Source organism: Sparus aurata, chromosome 2 (genome assembly GCF_900880675.1).
Source record: "Sparus aurata chromosome 2, fSpaAur1.1, whole genome shotgun sequence".
Taxonomy (NCBI): domain Eukaryota; kingdom Metazoa; phylum Chordata; class Actinopteri; order Spariformes; family Sparidae; genus Sparus; species Sparus aurata.
Genome location: NC_044188.1, coordinates 6,244,924 through 6,264,335, shown reverse-complemented (window position 1 = coordinate 6,264,335; position 19,412 = coordinate 6,244,924). Strand labels below are relative to the sequence as shown.

Sequence of the window (19,412 nt, the reverse complement as noted above, 5' to 3'; positions counted from 1 at the left end):
TTCCTGTATAACAGAGCTGGATTCATTAGGGCATGTTTTACAGCAGTGTGGTAGGACCACAGAGATGGGGTTTCCTCTTGTGACCTTGGAGAAGCAGTAGCATATTTGCATGCCCACACACACACACACACACACACACACACACACACACGTGCTGAGCAATTGAGATAATGGACAATTTCACACAAATACTTAGGCAGAATAAAACAATTATCATATGTGAGAAGAAGATTATTATCAGGTCTTCTTGGTTTTTGCTTGAAATAAAGAAATCCAAATCCATGTAAAACAGCAAACATTGCTCTTTTTTATGATGTATTAGATTTAGTCAGTAAAGTCTTTCTTGTTTATTGTTTTTAAACAGTAGTGTTTAATGAGTAACATAACTGTTTTATGCGATGGTCTTATTCAAGTAAAACAAATAATCATAAATGTATAATATTATGGCATGAAATGAACTGTGCCTCGCAGTGGACTGTAACTGTGTGTAGTTGAGATTAAGTAATTGAATTCAATTGAATGATTATAAAATTAAATGACATAAGAATTTATACATAATCCTCACACGTTCATGTAACAACAGGAATAACATAAGAATGAATATCATTACCTACCAACTGTTAAAAAAACCCAAAACATTTTATGTAAATAATAATTACAATTATTCACATTTGGGTTTAAATTATTGTTTTTATTTTTTTGTCATAGCCATTTCTTAATAATTTACAGTTTTGCCTACCATAAGAAATCTTTAAAGAATAAAAATCAAAAAGTCAGACATCTTTTGTATGAAGTTAAAAGGTAAAAGACATACATTTAAAGATAATTGTGTTTTAAAGAATCACAAAAACAATTAAAACCATTTACACAGTAAGGATTGTAATCATACCAGCTTTACCATAGGGACACATTTAATGACTATTGTAAAACAGTGGTCTTTTCATGCATCATTGTCTTTTGGCATCTATGATAGAGACACAGAGATTGTGATCATTTGCTGTAGGGGACATGTTTTTTATGTATTGGGATCTGTAATTTCACTGCCTCCACATCGTGCACAACATGGAAGCTTGTTCCGAAACGGTCACAGGCATCGAAGCAGCAGAATATCAGGCGAAATGATGCTTCAAAGAAATCACAAGTGGTTACCCAGCTCGCAGCAGTGGTTATATCCACCCCCAGTATTTCTTGTGAAGTTATTTATTTGTTTACTTTTTTGGCAGAGTCTCTGCTCAGATCATGGATTAGTAGAGATATTCTCTGGCTCATTTGCAGGCTAATTTGCTGGGTTTTAGAGGCCCTTGTGGACAGTTTTGGTCTGTTATCTGCGGAGTTGCATACCCGCTCCCTGCCAGTGCCTCTGACAGTCTAAACCAACAGCACATCAGGGCCCATCTTACCACCACGGCTCAGGGGCTTCAGTACAGCTCAACGCACGACATGGAGCAGGATGAGCCGTCCTCCATGGAGGATCATCCTAACCCAGTCTTTCAACTTCTGTCCCTCATTTAGCAATATCCATTTAATATACAGTCATTATCCATGCTCATGTTATATTTATGTAAGTTTTAGGGGAAAAATATCTCTCAGTTAAAAATGTATGATAAAAATAAGCAAGGCAGTGATTTAATATTCTGGATCTGTCTCAGCGCTTATTCAATACTGACCTTATTAAAGGTCCCATGTTATGCTCATTTTCAGGTTAATACTATATAGTTGGGGAAAACGCTTCTTTTTACATATTTTTTTTTTCATGCTGTCCATTGCTATTTTTTATTGGCTATGTGTATTAGCTGTGGTTTCCCTGGTAAACACACCAATCCCTTCAGCCTCCTTCTCGGTCTGCTGCTGCTCCTCTCGGGATCACTCATCCTCGAGTGCTGCTCTTTGCTGTCAGAGTGTCTCCGGGCTAGGCAGAGCAGACGGGCCAGGTGTCAGGGATGCCCCGCCGCTGGTCTACTCTACCTCACTTGTCCGGAGACCCTGCAGCTGCGACAGCTGAAGAGGTCAGTGTGTTTACCCAATCTGCTGTATTAGCTCCGTCGCTTGGTTTTTCCAAACCGCCCGCAAGAAAAACACAAACACAGCCCATTACCACACGACCAGATAACCATGAACACACTACTAAGAAATAGCATGCCAGCTAGCTAATTCTCGTTTGATTTGCGGGGTGATTAAAAAATAAATGAATTGACAAAGCAGCCACGGCTTTCGTCATGCAAATAATGGACGCAAGCAAATCAGAGGCATGAGTATGGTGGGTCTTGAAAGATAAGCAGCGGGATCCATCATAAAGCAGCACCACCAGCTGTGTTTCCACATCAGCCATGCTGTGTTTTTGCAACTGAGGCTGTGCTGGAGGCGTGGCTGAGGGCAGTGATTGTATAGATGTGATGACATGAACTTACAGAAGCCCACACAGCTCGTTTGTATGTCTGCATTTATCTGTGGATTGAGTGCATTGATGCTTTCAGCTTTATAATAAAAGAATACCTTGATATCTCAGTTTGACAGATCAGGTACCCCACTCAACCAACCCACATTAAGTATAAAAGTCATTTTTGTTATTCTTATTGTAGTTGATTATTAATTGTTATAAATAATCTGCACCAAATGTTGGAAAAAGGATTAGACCCTTGGGTTGTGTGCATACATTGTCCCAAATGTTTCCAACAATATTCAAACAGAGAGAGATCTGTTATGTTACTCAAGGTAACGGTGCGTTACATACACTCGTCCGTCACTAAAAGCTTCTGGAGAGAGAGAAAGGAAGAAACAAGATTAACATAATGTGAATAAAAACGTTTAAACATATGAACATCTCTGAGTCCCGCAGATGATTTTCATCAGCAATGGTCGATGTTCAACGACAAGGACAAGAACTCCCATGATGCAACATTGTTACGTCTTATTTTGTTCTGATTGAGATTCCATAGTGGCAGAAATCCCATACTGTGCATTTAACCCACTTTTCATGCTTTTAAATATTGTATACCAGTTTCTTGCAATAAGATTCCAGATAGCTCTGAGCGACCAGTGAAAGCAATTAGCAATTGTTATTGAGGCTGAGGAGGCAGAGATCATAACGTGCTGCTGCCCCGGTATGAGATACCAATAATTAAACTTCCATGCTGAGATTTCTCTCATTAGTGGTCACCTCTGATATATAGGTCCCCGATTCAAATCCATGTACAGAACTTCTAGTCCTGCTTGATTTACAAAAGATGAACCGGTAAACACCAGCTCTGGTAAATGTCTGAAGTTGTGTCACTTTTGTATCTCACAGTCATCCAAGACTTGATAACACTTGTTATATGTTGTAAGACTAAAACATACATAAATGCACTTTTGATACGAAATGCTTTGTATTGTGCTTGTGTACACATTGCCTTCACATGTGTGACTGAAAAACTACACACATGATAATTATGTAACATCAAAGCACCTCTGAGTAAGAAAACAGCACGATAAAAATATGACATTTTCAGAAGATGACAGGTATCTATGACAGTAACTGCATTTGTCTTCTTTTGATTATCTACTTTGAACCATGAAAGATCGTCTCAGTGCACAACTGTATGATTAATTATTTGCAACATTCCCACTTTGGCTCTCAGGGGTTGTCAGTACTGCAATATTCGAAATAAGATTAGCACACTTAAATATAGAGGTAGTGCACACATAAGACTTTAACACATATAAAGACCCTGCAGTTCTCAAACCTGGTTGTGTTGGACAGCTCAGGTTCTGGATTATTTCTCTCCCAGTGAAAGTAGCTAGGCACACTGAAATTTCACAGCCTGTGCATGTTGAAGAAAATAGCTCAGGACATAAGCTTTAGATTTTTTTCCCCCTCTGCCTTCAGTGCTTCCTCTAAAGTACTGCTGTCACACTGAAAACACTAGTCTTATCTCAGCTGTATGAATTGCCGGTTTCTGCAGCAGGTCACACCAGAGCTGCTTTCTCTCTTTTCTTCTGTCTTCAAACCTCAGTGCTTGCACTGTGTGAATTACCTAATTTTGGCATAGGCACACTTTGAGCTACTTAGATGACTTTAACTGACTTACAAGCTAAGAACTAGTGGTTTACAGCAGGTCAGATGTATAACAGTTAGCATTTAATTATGTGCTAATAAGAAATGTAATCCAAGGACAGCCAGAATGATTTCCTCACTGAGTTTAGGAATGAATGACGGTTGTTTTTAAAATGTCAAGTTGGACAGCTTAATTCAGGAAATAGAAAATAAATTGACTTCTGTCAGACAGCAGCCTGATAAACAGTAACGCTGAAAAGATATTGGTTGTATGACCCTTTAGAGGGAATTGGCCGAGGCAACAATATTACAAGGCTTTTGCAGAGATGAATCTGGAAAGTGAGGACAAAAGAGTATCTCATTTCCGAACCTTGTTTATATTGGTAAATGGATTTAAAATGATTCGTTTTCAAGTCTAAGCGCTGACCCTGATGACCCTGATTTCCCCAAAGTGTAGAAGTAATTTTGACTTTGTGGAAGTTTTAAAGAATCCTCTCTGTTTTTTTCACCTAGCAATAGGCTGCAGACTACAGCTTGTTAGTGTACTTCACTAATTGGATGCTTGGTGCCTTCGATCCTGGGTCGGACTTTAATTGTTGTGGTTTTCTTAATTGTCTTCAGTTGCCACCCTTGTAATAGATTGCATCGTCTTTTGATGTCAATATTGCTCAGAAGACAGTGAAGAAGCATTGAAGAAAGCGAAAGGGAAGGTCCTCTCAGCCACATGCAAGCTTAGACTCTGTGATGATATATGTTTTAGTTCAAAGCTGTATAATCACAACTGTGCTGCTGTTAAAAGTGATTTGATTAAGGGTCATTTCCCCAACCATTTGGTGAACTTTTATCTTAACAGTGTGGTCCAGTGTAAATTGTTGGTTGTTGCATGTGCGCTCTGTGTACACAAGACAGTACAACAGAGTTATTACATGGTGCCTTTGAGTGCAACTAAATTTAAATATGAAAAAAGATAACGTTGCATAAAAAATGAGTGTGGTTATGCACCATTCTGCCTTGTTCACATCCAAGAAAAGAGTCCAAGAGTGTATTTCTCATGGCAAGATACCAGCTTTAATTAGTCTCTTACAGTCAGCCTGCTATCATTTTTAAGCATTTGGGAAAAAGAACATCTTACAAAAATGACAGCATTATGTATAACCCCACGTAGCCAGAGAGCGATTAAAAAAATATTGGAAGTGGATCAGGTGTCAGCCAATTCAAACTGCTTAGCTCCAGCAGATCAGCGCAGGACAGCAAAAGTAATACAAATGTCCAGAAGAACCAAAACACAAATTGATTTTTTGGATTGACAGAGGTAAGTAAAGGCCAAAAAATTAAAAATGAAATAAAATACATCACTCAATCATTTGTATTATTATTAATGGAAAAATATATTTTTAAAATTCACATTCTGATCTACCACTGGTTTGGCCATTAAAGAGTAATTCTGGTCTTCACGTCGGTGCCCACCTCCAGTTGCCGGGACTCCATATACCCCAGGCAACTACATTTCTATTCATTGCCTCAGTGGAAATTTGGAATTGAAATTGGCTTACCTCGTTCTGACCAAAGTCTCTGCAATTACACTCCAGAAAAGGTGTTTCCTGTCTCCATATGCCATGTTTTATTATTACATTCTTGCCACTACCACTGCGTAGAATGCTTACTTGGGATTTATTTTTTTTTCTCATCAAAGAGAATTAAGAGATGAAGCTAAATGCTTGCAAAATGCTGATACTAGATCCAGTGGTGCCAGCCTGATATTACCCTTAAATGCTTGTAAGTACTTCTATTAAAAAACAAACCTTATTTGCCACGTTGTAAACTCTCAGTGGCTTTAGTTTTAACACTGTATGAATTATATAAGCACTTAGAATCACAAGCCTCTTGGCAGCATGTATTTTAGATAGCCTTTTGAACTGTCATGCACTCAGTGGGAGCTGGGAGGCACACACAAATCAATTCTTTAACACTGACAAAGTGTCTGAAATGAAAAACAGTGGGCTTTTATGTAAGGTATCAAGAGAGCATGATGAGAGGAAAAAGTAATGTTTTGACAGAGGTATGCTCCTTTAGAATGAAATCGTACATACTACTGTGATGTTTATACACGGCATAGCACATCTGCGCAAATCAAGCAAAGGTGGGCTCCTCAGTACTCAGAGAATTCCCAGTCAGTCTCATAAAAATTTGATTCCAGAAGAAAGTTTGAAAGATGTGAAGGTTTTCATGTTCTTTTTCAAGGCGGTGCTTAAGCTCTTTACTGTCTTTTATTGGGAAAGTAGCTGTTTCTTAAGGGTATACTTTAGAATTTTATTAGGCCAGGCCTAGAGTGTGCTGAGGAATGACAGGATGGGGATGGTGCCATCTTTGTTCAGCAAGGCCCCAGGCAAGCCACATGTAGCCCTAATGAGTCGCTTACAATTTCAGGCTCCGCTTGCTCTCAAACACCAAAAGTAAACTTTTGTCTTTTTTCCCCCTCACTATTCGGGGACCTTAAGAGGATTGTTGGGTCATTATTTATTCATGCCATTGTGTTTATTCACCAGCCTCTGTGTGTGATGGGAGAGGGAATAGAGCAGCTAGTGCAGATGGAGTAAAAGCTGATAATTATCCACTATTAGCATTGTTTTTTTCAGCCACGGTTTAAGTCGGCTCAGTTGATGATCGAGCTATGATAGAGGCCCAGAAACATCCATTTAAAGCAGATTACCATGTATACGTCTTTGAAGTCCCGAATCCTATGCGGACAACTCGCCAAATGGGCGTGGGTGTGTTTAAAAGCCTGTTTATTTTACTCTTTCTGTGACGATAGAGAAGATATCCTATCAGTATGTCAGTTACAAACATGCGTCTTGACCAAGAGAGCCTTCCGAACAGCCATCTCATGCCTGCAGGATGTTGTTAACAGCGAGAGGTGAGGAGATTGGAACCTTTACTTTTTATCCTAGAACAAAGAAAGCCCCAGGGATGCTTGAATGGGGCTGCACGGAGGGATTTAGCAATGTCAGAGCTCGTCAGAACTAACATTGATTCAGAGGACTACTGAAGTAAAGAACAAAAAAATCTTGGCTTAGTTTTCAAAGACTAAAGAGTCTAGCAAATGGTTCAGTTAGATATTACTCTGTTCAAACACAATCGTTTTTTAATTGTTTACATGGTTCAGCCGGGCTGTTTATTGTGTTCTCCATTTATTCTAGGTTTCAGGTGAATGTCTCGTACGGGTGACACTTTAAAGTTTCTCCTCTTGGACTTTTCTCTGAAGGTGGGAGTGCGGCATTATTAAGGTTTCTCCTCGCACAGAAGAAATCTCTATTCGGTTCTTTTAAGATTTCAATTTCACATTTCCAGTCTGATTCATTCATCTGTTTGTCTCAGAGAAGTCGAAACAGATGGTGTCTTTCGGCTGGATTGCAGGGCACACTGTCTCTCCGACACAGCAAAGTAGAGTGGACTGGATAGATGAGAGTGGCAGAAGCCAGGCGGGGATGTGGGTAGGGAATGACTGGGGAAGGAATATGTGCTTATCGTCACCCAGAGAGGAAACGCCATCTCGAGTCTCAGCCACTCTGGCCTCCTTTTCATCTTCCGAGGTGATAGCCTACTCTGAAAGCCACCGGCATCAGTGGTCTGCTGTGTGCCAAGGCTTGTGTGCCACTGCTGCTTTCTTTAAAAATCTTAAAAGATTCCCTCCCTCTCCATTCAGGCGGATAGATTAGCACTGATTGTTTGCATCCTTAAATTGGTGTAATTTAAAGGAATTGAGGGGTAGAGCGTTGATCTAACTGGGGCCCCTGTTCTGTGAACATGTTTCTGGATATTGTGACAACTGCTAATTTGAGCTAAATCACTACACTATTTGTAGTGTCCAACCTGCTATGCAGCCACCATAACCCTAACCACCATCTGTATTAATGGCCAGAGATTTTTTATTTTTTTTACTTGTTTTCTCGATATATTCTTACCACACATTTATAATTTGGCATTTAAAATCTCTTTAAGAAGGTACAGTAGTTTTTAAGTATTAGGTGATGGGTTTAAAGTGCTGATAGAAATGTTGCAGGCGGCTCAGCCTTAAGTGGAATTGTGCCATCTGTGGTAATGCTTTTTTATTACACAAATATAATTTCCATTTTCTCAGTAATGGTCATGTCTATAAAAAAACATTTATGGGTATTTACAATTTGTTTTCAACCTTCTCGTACATTATGCTCACTCTCTGTTATTATGATATTGATTGCTAGCAGGTAAACGGCACCGTCAGAGAAAGTTTTATCCCTTTTCCAATGTTGGCTCATAAAAGCTCATTTCCCACTTCCTCTGCAAAGTGTGTCTGTTTGTGTTCTTCGTTGTGTAGTTTGGGGCAGGGTGTTGAACAATGTGCCGCATCCTGCAAAAACACAGATTTGCAAGACAAATGGATGAAATCGCACCGTGTCAACTGGGGAAATTCTTGGAGTCTCGCAGCAGGCGTACATATATGAAATATCCCTTGGTACATGGTGTAAAATCAACTAATCACTTGATTTTACTCTAAGAAAGAAGTGAAGTGAAAAGTATTACTCGCATCGTGACTCGAGCTGCTCACCGTCTCATTTGTTTGCTTTTTTGGACCGAGATGAGATCACCTATGAGATATTAATTTCATGAAAGGCTAGTTATGGCTTCCAGCTGTGCAATAGAAAACAATTATGTCAATTTGCGAATCCGAATAATGAAAAAAACAGAATGAAGCCACTGTGTTTGTATCGCGTGGCGACGTCTGATTAATGTAATTATTACCTGAGCTCGTACACCAGTAGCTCACAAGCACATTCATATTTGCCAAAACATAGTTGAAGTATGTATGTAAAGTGAATTTAGTTTATTTTGTTTAAGCCACCTCGTGAATACTTGTAGTTTTAGCTTTCTGATTTTAAATCCAGTGGCATCTTATTAAGATGGAATAAAATGCAAGTGTTTAGAATACTTCACATGGAATTAACCTCATAACCTCCTTATTGAGAAGTGCGCTGCATTTGTTGATCATATGGCCATATGGTAAAAAATCTGCCTCGATGTAAATGTAAAAATGTACGAGGAGACAGCCAGCCTCAGTGTCACAGGCAATCTGTACAGTTGTTTTGGCAGAGTTGTTAAAACAGCTTCCCGTTGATCATCAGTTAATATCTTTGCCTGATGGAATTAACATTAACAGGGATGAATAGTTTTCATTAATTTTGGGAGGGTAGATGCAGCTCCTCTATTATTGAACATGAAGCACAAATCACAGTCTCGCAGGGCATAACAGGATGTACATTATCAAGCAACCAAAACAAATCAGCTTACTAAAATGATTTTAACATGGTCTCAGACATTTAAGTCAAGGCTTCCTGTACTTCAAGTCAAATATAGTCAAGTGTTTGTTGGTTAGCCAGTCCTATTAAATCAAATCAAATCAAATCAAATCAATTTTATTTATATAGCCCAAAATCACAATCACATTGCCTCAGTGGGCTTTACAATCTGTACAGTGAACAACATCCTCTGTCCTTAGACCCTCGATTCGAGTGAGGAAAAACTTCACATGTTGATGGAAAAAAAAAACCTTTTAACAGGGTAAAAAAAACAATGGAAGAAACCTCAGGAAGAGCCACAGAGGAGGGATCCCTCTTCCAGGACGGACAGACATGCAATAGATGTTGCGTGTACAGAAAAGAGCAACAATTAATTATTAACTGTTAGCAATTTTCTGTCTTGTGATAAAGTAAGTTTTCTGAAATTTGATTGAAAAAATATTTAAAGATAAGAAGTAGTGAATCAAATACCTGAAAGATGAAGTGAAAAAAAGTTTTCAGTGAATCCGCTATCACGAAAGAACAGACCATCAGAAATTATTTAACAGCAAAATCTCTCATGTTTGACAGATTAGTTTCACAGTACACTACTGTAGAAAAGTCATGTCATCCAACTCTGCCGGTATCTTGCTCTGTTAGCCAAAATTCACCACGTATTTCATCATGTTACACTGCGAAAACAGCACTGCAGAGCTCTATTTCCTTTGGTGACAAAGACGTTGAATTTCTAAGGCCGTCAGCGACACAAAGGCAGTACTAACACTGCCTTTCCACAGTCTTTGAAGTTCAATCCAAACCAAGAGCAGTGATATAACAGGCAAGAGGGCACATTTAATCAGTCATGGCAGAACTGAAATTCTGCCAGTCAGTTAACAAAAAATCAAAAAGGGCATCAAACCGCCTTTCATGGGGTAAGCAGCTCTAAAGCCTCTGTACGGCACAACATTTCCGGGGACATCTTGAGCCCGGCTAGTGAACATTTGTGTAGCGTTGCTGTAAACATGGCCACGAGATCTAAGCAAAATGGACATCATTAGAGGGACAAAGCTGGAATGCTGAAAAGGGACTTGATGATGATCAGGCAATTCAAACGCTATTAAATATCCAATGAAGGTACCTTGTTGGACAAAGTACCTTGTAGGCATATGCAACTCAATTAATAGATCATTATTTGTAAAAACATTCTGCTTCCTTAGGGCTTCATAGCAATGTTCACAGTACAGTATAAATTAGTTATTATGAGTTAGTGTTGTAGTCAAAGCAACATGAAAACTCATGGTTCATTTTCACATAGGACTGCAGAGTACACACTGCTCATGATTCATTATGATTAACTTCCCTGTACAGAAATGTGTTTTGCACACAAGTACTTAAGGTATTAATATTAAAAATAGGCATGCATATATAACAAAGTCCTGAGATTGTCAAAGTCTCCCACATGGACTTTTTATTCCATAAACTGCGTCAAACTGTCAAGAATACTAAACTATATCTGACCAGTTTAACGCAGAAGAACACAGAAGTTTGTGTGGAGATTTTGCAACAGCCTGCTGCGGCAAGATTTAATCAAGGTTGCCAGTGGATCTTGTGCGTGTAATCACATATCTGCTGCCTTCAGATGCCTCCAAAGAAAGTTAATCAGCTGAAAAGGGAAGGCCTTCATACATGAAAGCTGTTGTGTCTGACAGATGCTGGTAAGATTCAGACATTAATCTTTAGCGTGCCTTCTTGGCATCGCTCCCATAATCATTTTTTTTTTTTTCTTATTTAAATCTGCGCAATTAGTTGTCTTGATTGAGGAATGTATAATGAAAGTGAAGCAGACAGGCAAAACATACATAAAAGGGGTCTGATTTTTGGAGAGTATCAAAGGTTCACCTCCATCAACAAGTGAGGCGGCACAGAACCGGTGTGCTGGTAGTTAAGTGTAGTGCGCTGTCGACTTGGTCTGAGCAGGCGGGCTGTGGACTGCGCAAAATGTGTTGAATCTTGACACAAAATTTGCAATGTGCTGCTGATTTGTCAGTGACACTGAGTATCACTTTCAAAAAGCAAGACATTGGGGGATTTGCACTGGAAAATGGCAAACACAGGCGAGGAATACAAGCCAGTGCGTCCTAGGAAATACAATGACGTATTTAAACGATGTAGCTATAGCTAGCAGCAACTCTTATGAGGAACTATCTTAAAAAGTTATTTCCTTTAATGATGCAAATTGTGAAATGTTTTGGCTATTTCAGGTCTGACTGTGGTCTATAGGACATCTCAAAATTGACAAAAAAGGATCTGAATTTAGATTGTGGCTCGTGGTTGTAATTAAACAGGTAGCATTATTATTTTTTTATGTGGGATTACCCACCCCTAGTAGAAATGATACAATCAGACAGTTGAAAAATACGACAAAGCTTTAAACATCCCACTCCGCCTACACCGGATGACCAAATTGATGCGAGGAGCAAATTACACAACATTTTACTGATCTGCCAAAGACAAACTGCCAACCTTTCACACAACAATGTACGAATGAAACTACGCAACTGTCCAAGTCAATTACAGATTTTGTTTTTAGTTTGCCCTGGCATCATTGCAGAATATTAACATGTAAATTGAGCATTAGCATTGAATAAAAAAAAAACTGGTATCTTGACTACATTACTCCTACATGCAGACCCTCCTGCTTAGTGGTAAAATGGAGATTCAACACAATCTGCATTTTTACAGCATGAGATGCAGTGTGATGATGACACTCAGTCCCCGCTGAGACTCTGAGTCATTCCTCTGCGTCCTGTATGCTTTGTATGCGGCATGGCATCAGTTGATGGTACGGGACAGGCGCAGAGATGTTTGTTTTTTTCTTCACTGTTCATCTGCAAATACACTGCATTTTTTATAGATGCTGCCCGCAGCTGTAGTCCTTGAGCAAACAGATTATTTCTGTTGTCACCGTCGAGGCACACATCTGCTTCACCTTGCTCACTGTTGTGGCTGTGCAGTACATTTAGCTATGGTAGTTGTAGACCGTATTTACCATGTTGTGTATTAGATACATGACAACTTTGATTTAATTTCCCTAGATGAAGCAGAATTTCTCAGCTCAGGTTCAGAATTTATTGCAGTCAGAGGCAAAATCTGAAAGATTAAGTACATTTCGAGGGACAACGAGAGAAAGAACTAAAGATCAGGACTCTCCGGATGAAAGATGTTGACTCTTCTTATTCGATTTCCTGTTCACTCTATTACGTTCTCCCTCTAAATTATATTCTCTGTTTAACTGATCTAATTCTCTTTCCCTCAGCCAGAGAAGCCTTCTCAAATAACGCCACTTTTTTCTAACGTACATTTTCATGTACATATTGGTACAGTGGAAATGACTGATTCTGCTTCTTCCTAATGCACAGACTTGATCATTGTGATTAGGCCCATAGTTTCCAGTCCGCGATTTTGCATTACAGTCCCCCCATTAATGGCTGCAGTGGCTGCGTTCACTTAACACTAAACAATGGTGCTGATGTCTCCTCCTGCCTCCATTCATTAGTCAACACATATAAACAACCAGAAGCACACAATCATGCATACACAGGCTGACATTACTGTAACAAGATTCAAGAAGTACTGTATAGTTGTTGCATTAACTGCCCGGCAGTGCATTCTGGTAAGTACAATAAATTATAGAAGCTAATCTAGAAACAAAATACCAGATAAACATATACCAATGAAAAAAATATATATTTATAAAAAAAATATAAGATACAAAAAAAACAGTGAACATGGTTGAGGGTTAAATGTGCAAATAAAGTTGCAACATTATTAAAATGTCAGTGGTGCAAGATATAGTTAAATATATAAAAATGTTTGCAGTATCTCTGCTGCAGCATTAAGCAGTATCACAGATTCGCAAAGGCAAATGTCACTTTAAACACTGAATTATTTTGCTCTTACAGTTCAACATCAGGAATAAATTGGCCAAGGAATTTAAAGTAGACATTTCAAAATGTAAAATGTGTTAATCTCCTGCTGTCTACAGATATAGGGACTGGTGACCTCTTGGTTATACAGTCCTTTAATTAGTAATTCTTCATAACATACAGAGGTTGCCAAATCTACAAATACTTTTGGACTTTGTAATTTTAAAGAATTGGTTAATTATCAATGTAATTAATGAGCTTCAGCATTTCTAATGTAATGTCCCTGTTTTTCCCTACTTGTAAATTGAGTGTCTTTAGGCTTCGGACTGTTAGTCAGACAAATTAAGCAATTCTAACACCTCTCATTGTTTCATTTGAAATTGAAATTGTGATGAGCATTTTTCACTATTGTGACATTTCACCAAATAATGAATCGACGAATTAAAAAAGAAACAGCCCTGATCAATCTAAAATAGAAATAACTGTTAATTACAGCCCTGACTTTCTTCTAAAGCTTTAATTTTATTATTAAAGTGTACATTTTCTGATGTTATAGGGATGAGGTGCAATAGCCTTAAGCAGCTGTGCATTTGCTGGCATACTGTAGATACAAATTTGCAGTGAGCATGTGCTTGAATATTGATTTTGAAAGCATTCATGCTTCGATTAGCTGATAGGTTGCCAACATTCGATATTTTCAAATACAGCTGTTTCAACGATTTAACCTTTCTCCCAGAAAATGATGGTGTTTTGTGACAGCTTCAGCTTGGTGATATCATTAATTTTTAAAGATTTTAATATATGTGTAAGCTACAACAAAACACTCGCATTAATTTCTTGAAAATTTGAAATAATAACATAGATCCTGCTTCATAATTACAGTGTTATAGATTATATTTACTGGGCATTTTTCAAACCGCCCATGCAGAATGGACCGCTCTGCAACCAAATCATCTCACTTTCATTCTCCGTAACAGCCAGTTCATGCCCTTCAACCTTCATGTGGAATTTCAAAGTTTCTCAACACAGCACAGAGCACCTACTGGCCCAGTTATCGTAAGTTGTGGGTTTGTAAAAAATATTGATGCATAGCCGCCCACTCACATGTTTCAGCTTCTGTCTCTCATCCCAGCACCACATACTGTTTTGTATTTTCCCTGGAAAATACATGTCATTCTTTGAACTTGGGCTCTGATGGTTGTTGCCTGAACTACTTGTACTTGTTAACTTGCACTGTGGAACTATTACACTTTTCAAATGCTTCTGAAAAGATCCTTATTGAAATTAATCTAAATGAATGTGAAATCGTAAACATTATATCAGTGGTTAAAGCTTTCTTAGTTACTTTGATTCAGAACTTCAGTTATGTATATTGCAAACCATGTTTTCAGCATTTCATGCTAAAATATCATTAGCAGTGAGGCTCACCTGCGAACCACAGGAACCAATATATTTGACTGCTCTTTTAATTGGGTTCCTTATAAGTCGATTAAGACCTTTAATGCAATCGCTGGTGGTCTGTGGCTGCAGTCAGGCCAAACCAGACAGTAACTGGCACTTCCTGAAGCTGTCAGGAACTAAGCAGTAGCACATGGTCCAGGGGCTCCTAAGTACAGGTCCCCTTTTGCTGCTGTGACATAGTGAGTGAAGGCAAAGGCTATCGACTTTGGCAGCCAGAGAAACTTCTCTGGTCATCTCAAGCTATGGCCTCTCGCCTGCAGAAGCCCCGTCTGACTCTAGGTGCATGTGGCACGGGCATGAACTGCACAAGCCGGCATTAATTAAACACAGTGAGACAGTAAAACCTCTGTGCACAAGACTAATGGCTGCTGAGCACGGCTACCTTGACCTCATTTAGGTTATGACTTTGAACATTTTCGGAGGACTTTAATCTTTTCTTGTGTCATTGATTAATTCTCTCTTTGAGGAAAATGCTGTAATATTCGGTCTGACCCCTGGTGCGGCTCATTTTTGTATCTCGTATCAGGAATTTCACTCTTGCCTCTGGTCTTTAATACCAGCAGATACTCTCCCAGCGAGTGGCGCTCTGTTCGGCAGTTGTTATTTCGACACGTGCTGAATGTAGTGTCTTGGGTGTATCCGAGGGATTCTGCGAGTGACTTGTAATGATGGTCTTTTTAAAAGCTCTTCTCCTCTCTCTCCCGCTTGTACGTTGCTGTATATTCAAGCACAACAGTGTCTCGGTCATTAACCCACAGCATGGCCACTGCGCCTCTGCACCCATTAACCTGCGCTGGCGTTAGAGGGTTAGGAGAAAAATGAAAAATGTGTGGTATGAAGTATAAGTAAAGCACAAACTGTGACTCTCAGGGGCAGTGGACATTTGCGTGTGCAGGGCTATGGCTGATATGTTAGTATCACTAATTGTTTCCTAATTAGATGCGAGTCAGTGAATCGTATATTAATACTCTTCAGGGATCATTACAGAGCGAGAGGAAATTTATCTCTCCTGATGGATGACAGTAGAGTCAGCAGGAATTTCAGCATCGAGACCGACAGACTGATGGGAAGACGGGGAGAGCACCAAACTGATGGCTTTGTTCGCTGCAGTCACGTTACTTAAGTAGTCCATTTTCAGCGTGCCGCAGAGCTGCATCCAAAGTTAATCACACATTAATAGGAGCTCTGTGGAGATTAAACATTTCATGACAGCGTGGCGATTGGAGCCAAGAAGCCCTGAAAGAAGAAATTCTATGATGTTCATATGTAAGAATTAGGGTTGCGTATTGTACAAGGGGCTATAAATAACCACAACTGTAAATTGTTCATTATCTGCTGTTAAGGTGAGTGGCCGGTCTAATCCCTGTGGTATTTTATGTAACTGACAAGTAGGAAAGCTGAGATGGACATAGAGCGAAGAAGAAATAGGAGGGATTGGTTCAGGTTGGATTCATTTCTTGGCTGGCAGGGGTTATATATGTATTTCCACAGGACGGGTATTAACATCCTTGCTCTATCTGGGAGCATATTATTCATGTGGCTGCTGCACAGTACACACATTTTGAATCTGCTTGTGCAACTTTTGTAGTTTGGAGAAGTGCAGCTATGTAAAATGGTAGAATTTGAAGGATCCTTTAGTTGTGTTTCAGTCGATGTTTCAGACTTTAAATGCTCTTCCCCCGGGCTCTGCTTTGATGTTTAAATCCAGTGTAGTTGGGAAAAAGACTGATCCTGATACAACACTATATATTGTCTTAGGTTATATATATCGTTACATCATGATATCTTGATAACTTTTGTCTTTTCCTGGTTTTAAAGGCAGTTTTAATGAATAAGTGATCATTTTCTGGACCTACCAGACTGTTCTTTGTGTTCTAATACTTGCCTCTACCCACTTAGTTGTTATATCCACATTACTAATTATTGTTAATAATATATCATCAATCGTGCTATAGGCTAAACATATTGTAATATACACCAACAGTTGTTTAAGGTTTGTGAAAATAGTGCTTATTTTGTCTTAGGAGGTCTGTGAAGTTATACATTTTTCATCTGTGTAACAAAACAGACTTTTGTATTTAATGTGGGTTGGTTGAATCTGGTATCTGATCAGTTTAATGAGGTCAGTACTGTATATGTGGAGATATAGATCCGGAATATTTAATCAGGGCCTTGCTGTTTGCTCATTCCGCGCTGTGAAAGTTTCTCTTCTAAAACTGGCATAAATTTGCCATGAGCACAGATAATGACTGTGTGTTAAATGGATGTTCGTTTGTGAGGGACGGAAGTTCTGAGACAGGTTAGGCTCATCCCCTAACTGATCAGCTCTGTGTTTCAATTCTATTCAAAGATATGAGCTTTGAAACCTAGAAATGTTTCCCTCTTTTGCATTTAACATCCCAAAAAGAACGTTTGTTGTTTTTGTTTCTCTAAAGCCGTGCTAGGTATTTGCCTTTTCGGTTGCATCTCAAAGTCATTTCAGTTGTTTGTATTGTTCTTCCCAGCTGGAGTGAGGTGGCAGAGACAAAGGCAGATGTGTCCCTGTTTGTTTTTGAAGTGTCAGAGTTAAGTCTTGCTTATGCATGTGTGTCCGTGTGTGTGTGTGTGTGTGTGTGGGATCTGCTCCTATGTGATGTTGCTCGTGTTTGGGTGCGTTTCATTACCCCCCCATGTGTTGTCTCTGTTTGTGGTCCACAGGTCCTCCGCATTGTTCATCCGCCTCCTCCTCCCCCGTTGAGCAGCTCCCATACCCTCCCCCTTCCATTGCAGCCAATCAGAGCCAGGGAGGGTTGCTAGGTAACTGTGCGGCTCAGCCAGCCCAGGACTCTGACTCTGAGGATGAGTTTGGCCCCAATTCATTCTTAGTTAAAACTGGCTCAGGGAACCTGTATGCTCCTGCCACTGCAACTGCTGATGGTGAGTTGGTTTTCAAACTACTGCTGCTTTCTTGAGGTTAGCCTTCCCCTGCTCATGGATATGTTGTGTTATAGGTCATGCAGATGGCTATGGGCAAGAATATGTCCCTTTTTTTTTTTTCCTCAGCAACATGAGAGAGAGTTGCAACTTTGAGTCGATATGTAGCCTCAGGAAATGCACAGAAGTCTGTGAAGCAAGGTCTGCAAAGTTCAGAGTCTCACTCAAAGAGATGGACAATTTTGGTTCAGTACAAGATATTTGTCACAGAAATGTTTTTTTTCTCAGTTTCAATGTGTGCTGGTGGGAGTAACCATCTACAATGCCTCTATAGAATTTTCAGAAAGAACAGTCTGCATGCATCCTCCGCACCTCAGAGAGGATATAAAGCATGAAAATAAAGAATAACTTCCTGCCAGGTGCCGTTTAATCCCTGCTGTATCATCCTATATCAATGCAAGGACTGACTGCTTTCAAGTTATACCAGAAAAACAGTGTTAGCCCCACGAAAGACCTACTCTAGTTTGGTATTTTGATAACAAATCAAATGGTGCTTCTTGACTTAGCTTAGGTTCGAAAAATTCCCAGTGTGGTTTCTCATTAATAAATGTCAGCTCCTCGTTCCTCTTCAAACACTCAGTGTCTCCTGCTGTTGACTGCACTCTCATTCGGACTGACAGAATGACATTTGCGCTCAAACTGCAAACATGGTGTTGGCAGTTGATAAAAAAAAAAATTCAGTGACTGTAAAACATGTACAGTAGATTTACTAAGAAGCAGTCAACGTGTGTTTCACACGGCATCAGTTGTTAACTCCCTCACAATCCAGTGAAGATTTAATTTGGTATGTCACTGTGGGCACTAATGAATTATGTGTGGCAGACAACATGGTTTAGATTTATCTGTGGGCTGAAATTGTTTTGTTGAGTTGATTTAATATTTGTATTTGTATTTTGGTTTGATGTATGACCGCTATAGATCCATGCACTGGAATGGATTCATTACTGGCTTGGAAGGCCTTGACGCTCCTTAATTCAATATACTGTCCATGGCAGTGTGGCATAAAAAATTGTATGGATGTGTATGGAAGGTAACTTTAGGAAACCAGATGTATTATTGTGGTCACAAAATATCCAGCTTTGAAGTATGGCACGTTTCATATTCTCGTTCATGATCCCCCCAGCGTGAAAACACAAAACGTCATTCAAACTCAGCAGTTTGTGCTGCATATCTCCCATAAGCCATCAATTTGCATGCTGAATAGTGTTTTTTTTGGTATGTGAATGTTGATGCCTTTCAACTACAGCTGCTACTTGCTTATCCCACTGGCATGGCAAACACAAAACAAAATAAAATGGTCTAAATAATTGATCGAGCTTCCAAGTTAACTACCCAAAGGGTTGAATTACATCAAACTCCAAAGTGCTCCAGCTGCCTGCTCAGAAAGCCGAGAGAATGAGTTATTAATCCTGCCGCAAATCTCCCCCCCTAATTCCACAGTAGCAACACGCTGGTCACCCAGCAGTGACATGAGTGCTTAAGGGGACATGGGTGGGGGGAAATGGCCTTTACCGCGACAGATTTGTCTCATAACAATGACACTGATTTGCATAGGTACAGCATTTAGGTTAGCCTCGGGCTGTCAGTGAGGGGTAGGAGAGGACGGAGGAGGAATATCTGCAGCTCTAGTTTCCACCATAGTGATCCACAGACTTTGTCTGATTACTTTCAATTTGCAAAGAACAGCGTGTTTCTGTGTTTTTCTTG

The 19,412-nt window shown here is 39.5% G+C and overlaps 1 protein-coding gene across 15 annotated transcripts in view; it reads left to right on the top strand.

Annotated features, from left to right (window-relative positions):
- tenm4 (teneurin transmembrane protein 4) overlaps positions 1–19,412 on the top strand; it is a 157,060-nt gene that overhangs the window by 40,494 nt on the left and 97,154 nt on the right. For 13 of the 15 annotated variants that reach the window (XM_030396579.1, XM_030396680.1, XM_030396665.1 and 10 more), the window contains exon 4: positions 17,430–17,648. The exons of the other annotated variants lie outside the window; for them this stretch is intronic. In XM_030396579.1, coding sequence (XP_030252439.1) covers positions 17,430–17,648 — 219 coding nt within the window. The remainder of the gene's footprint in view (positions 1–17,429; positions 17,649–19,412) is intronic. 15 annotated transcript variants of the gene reach the window in all.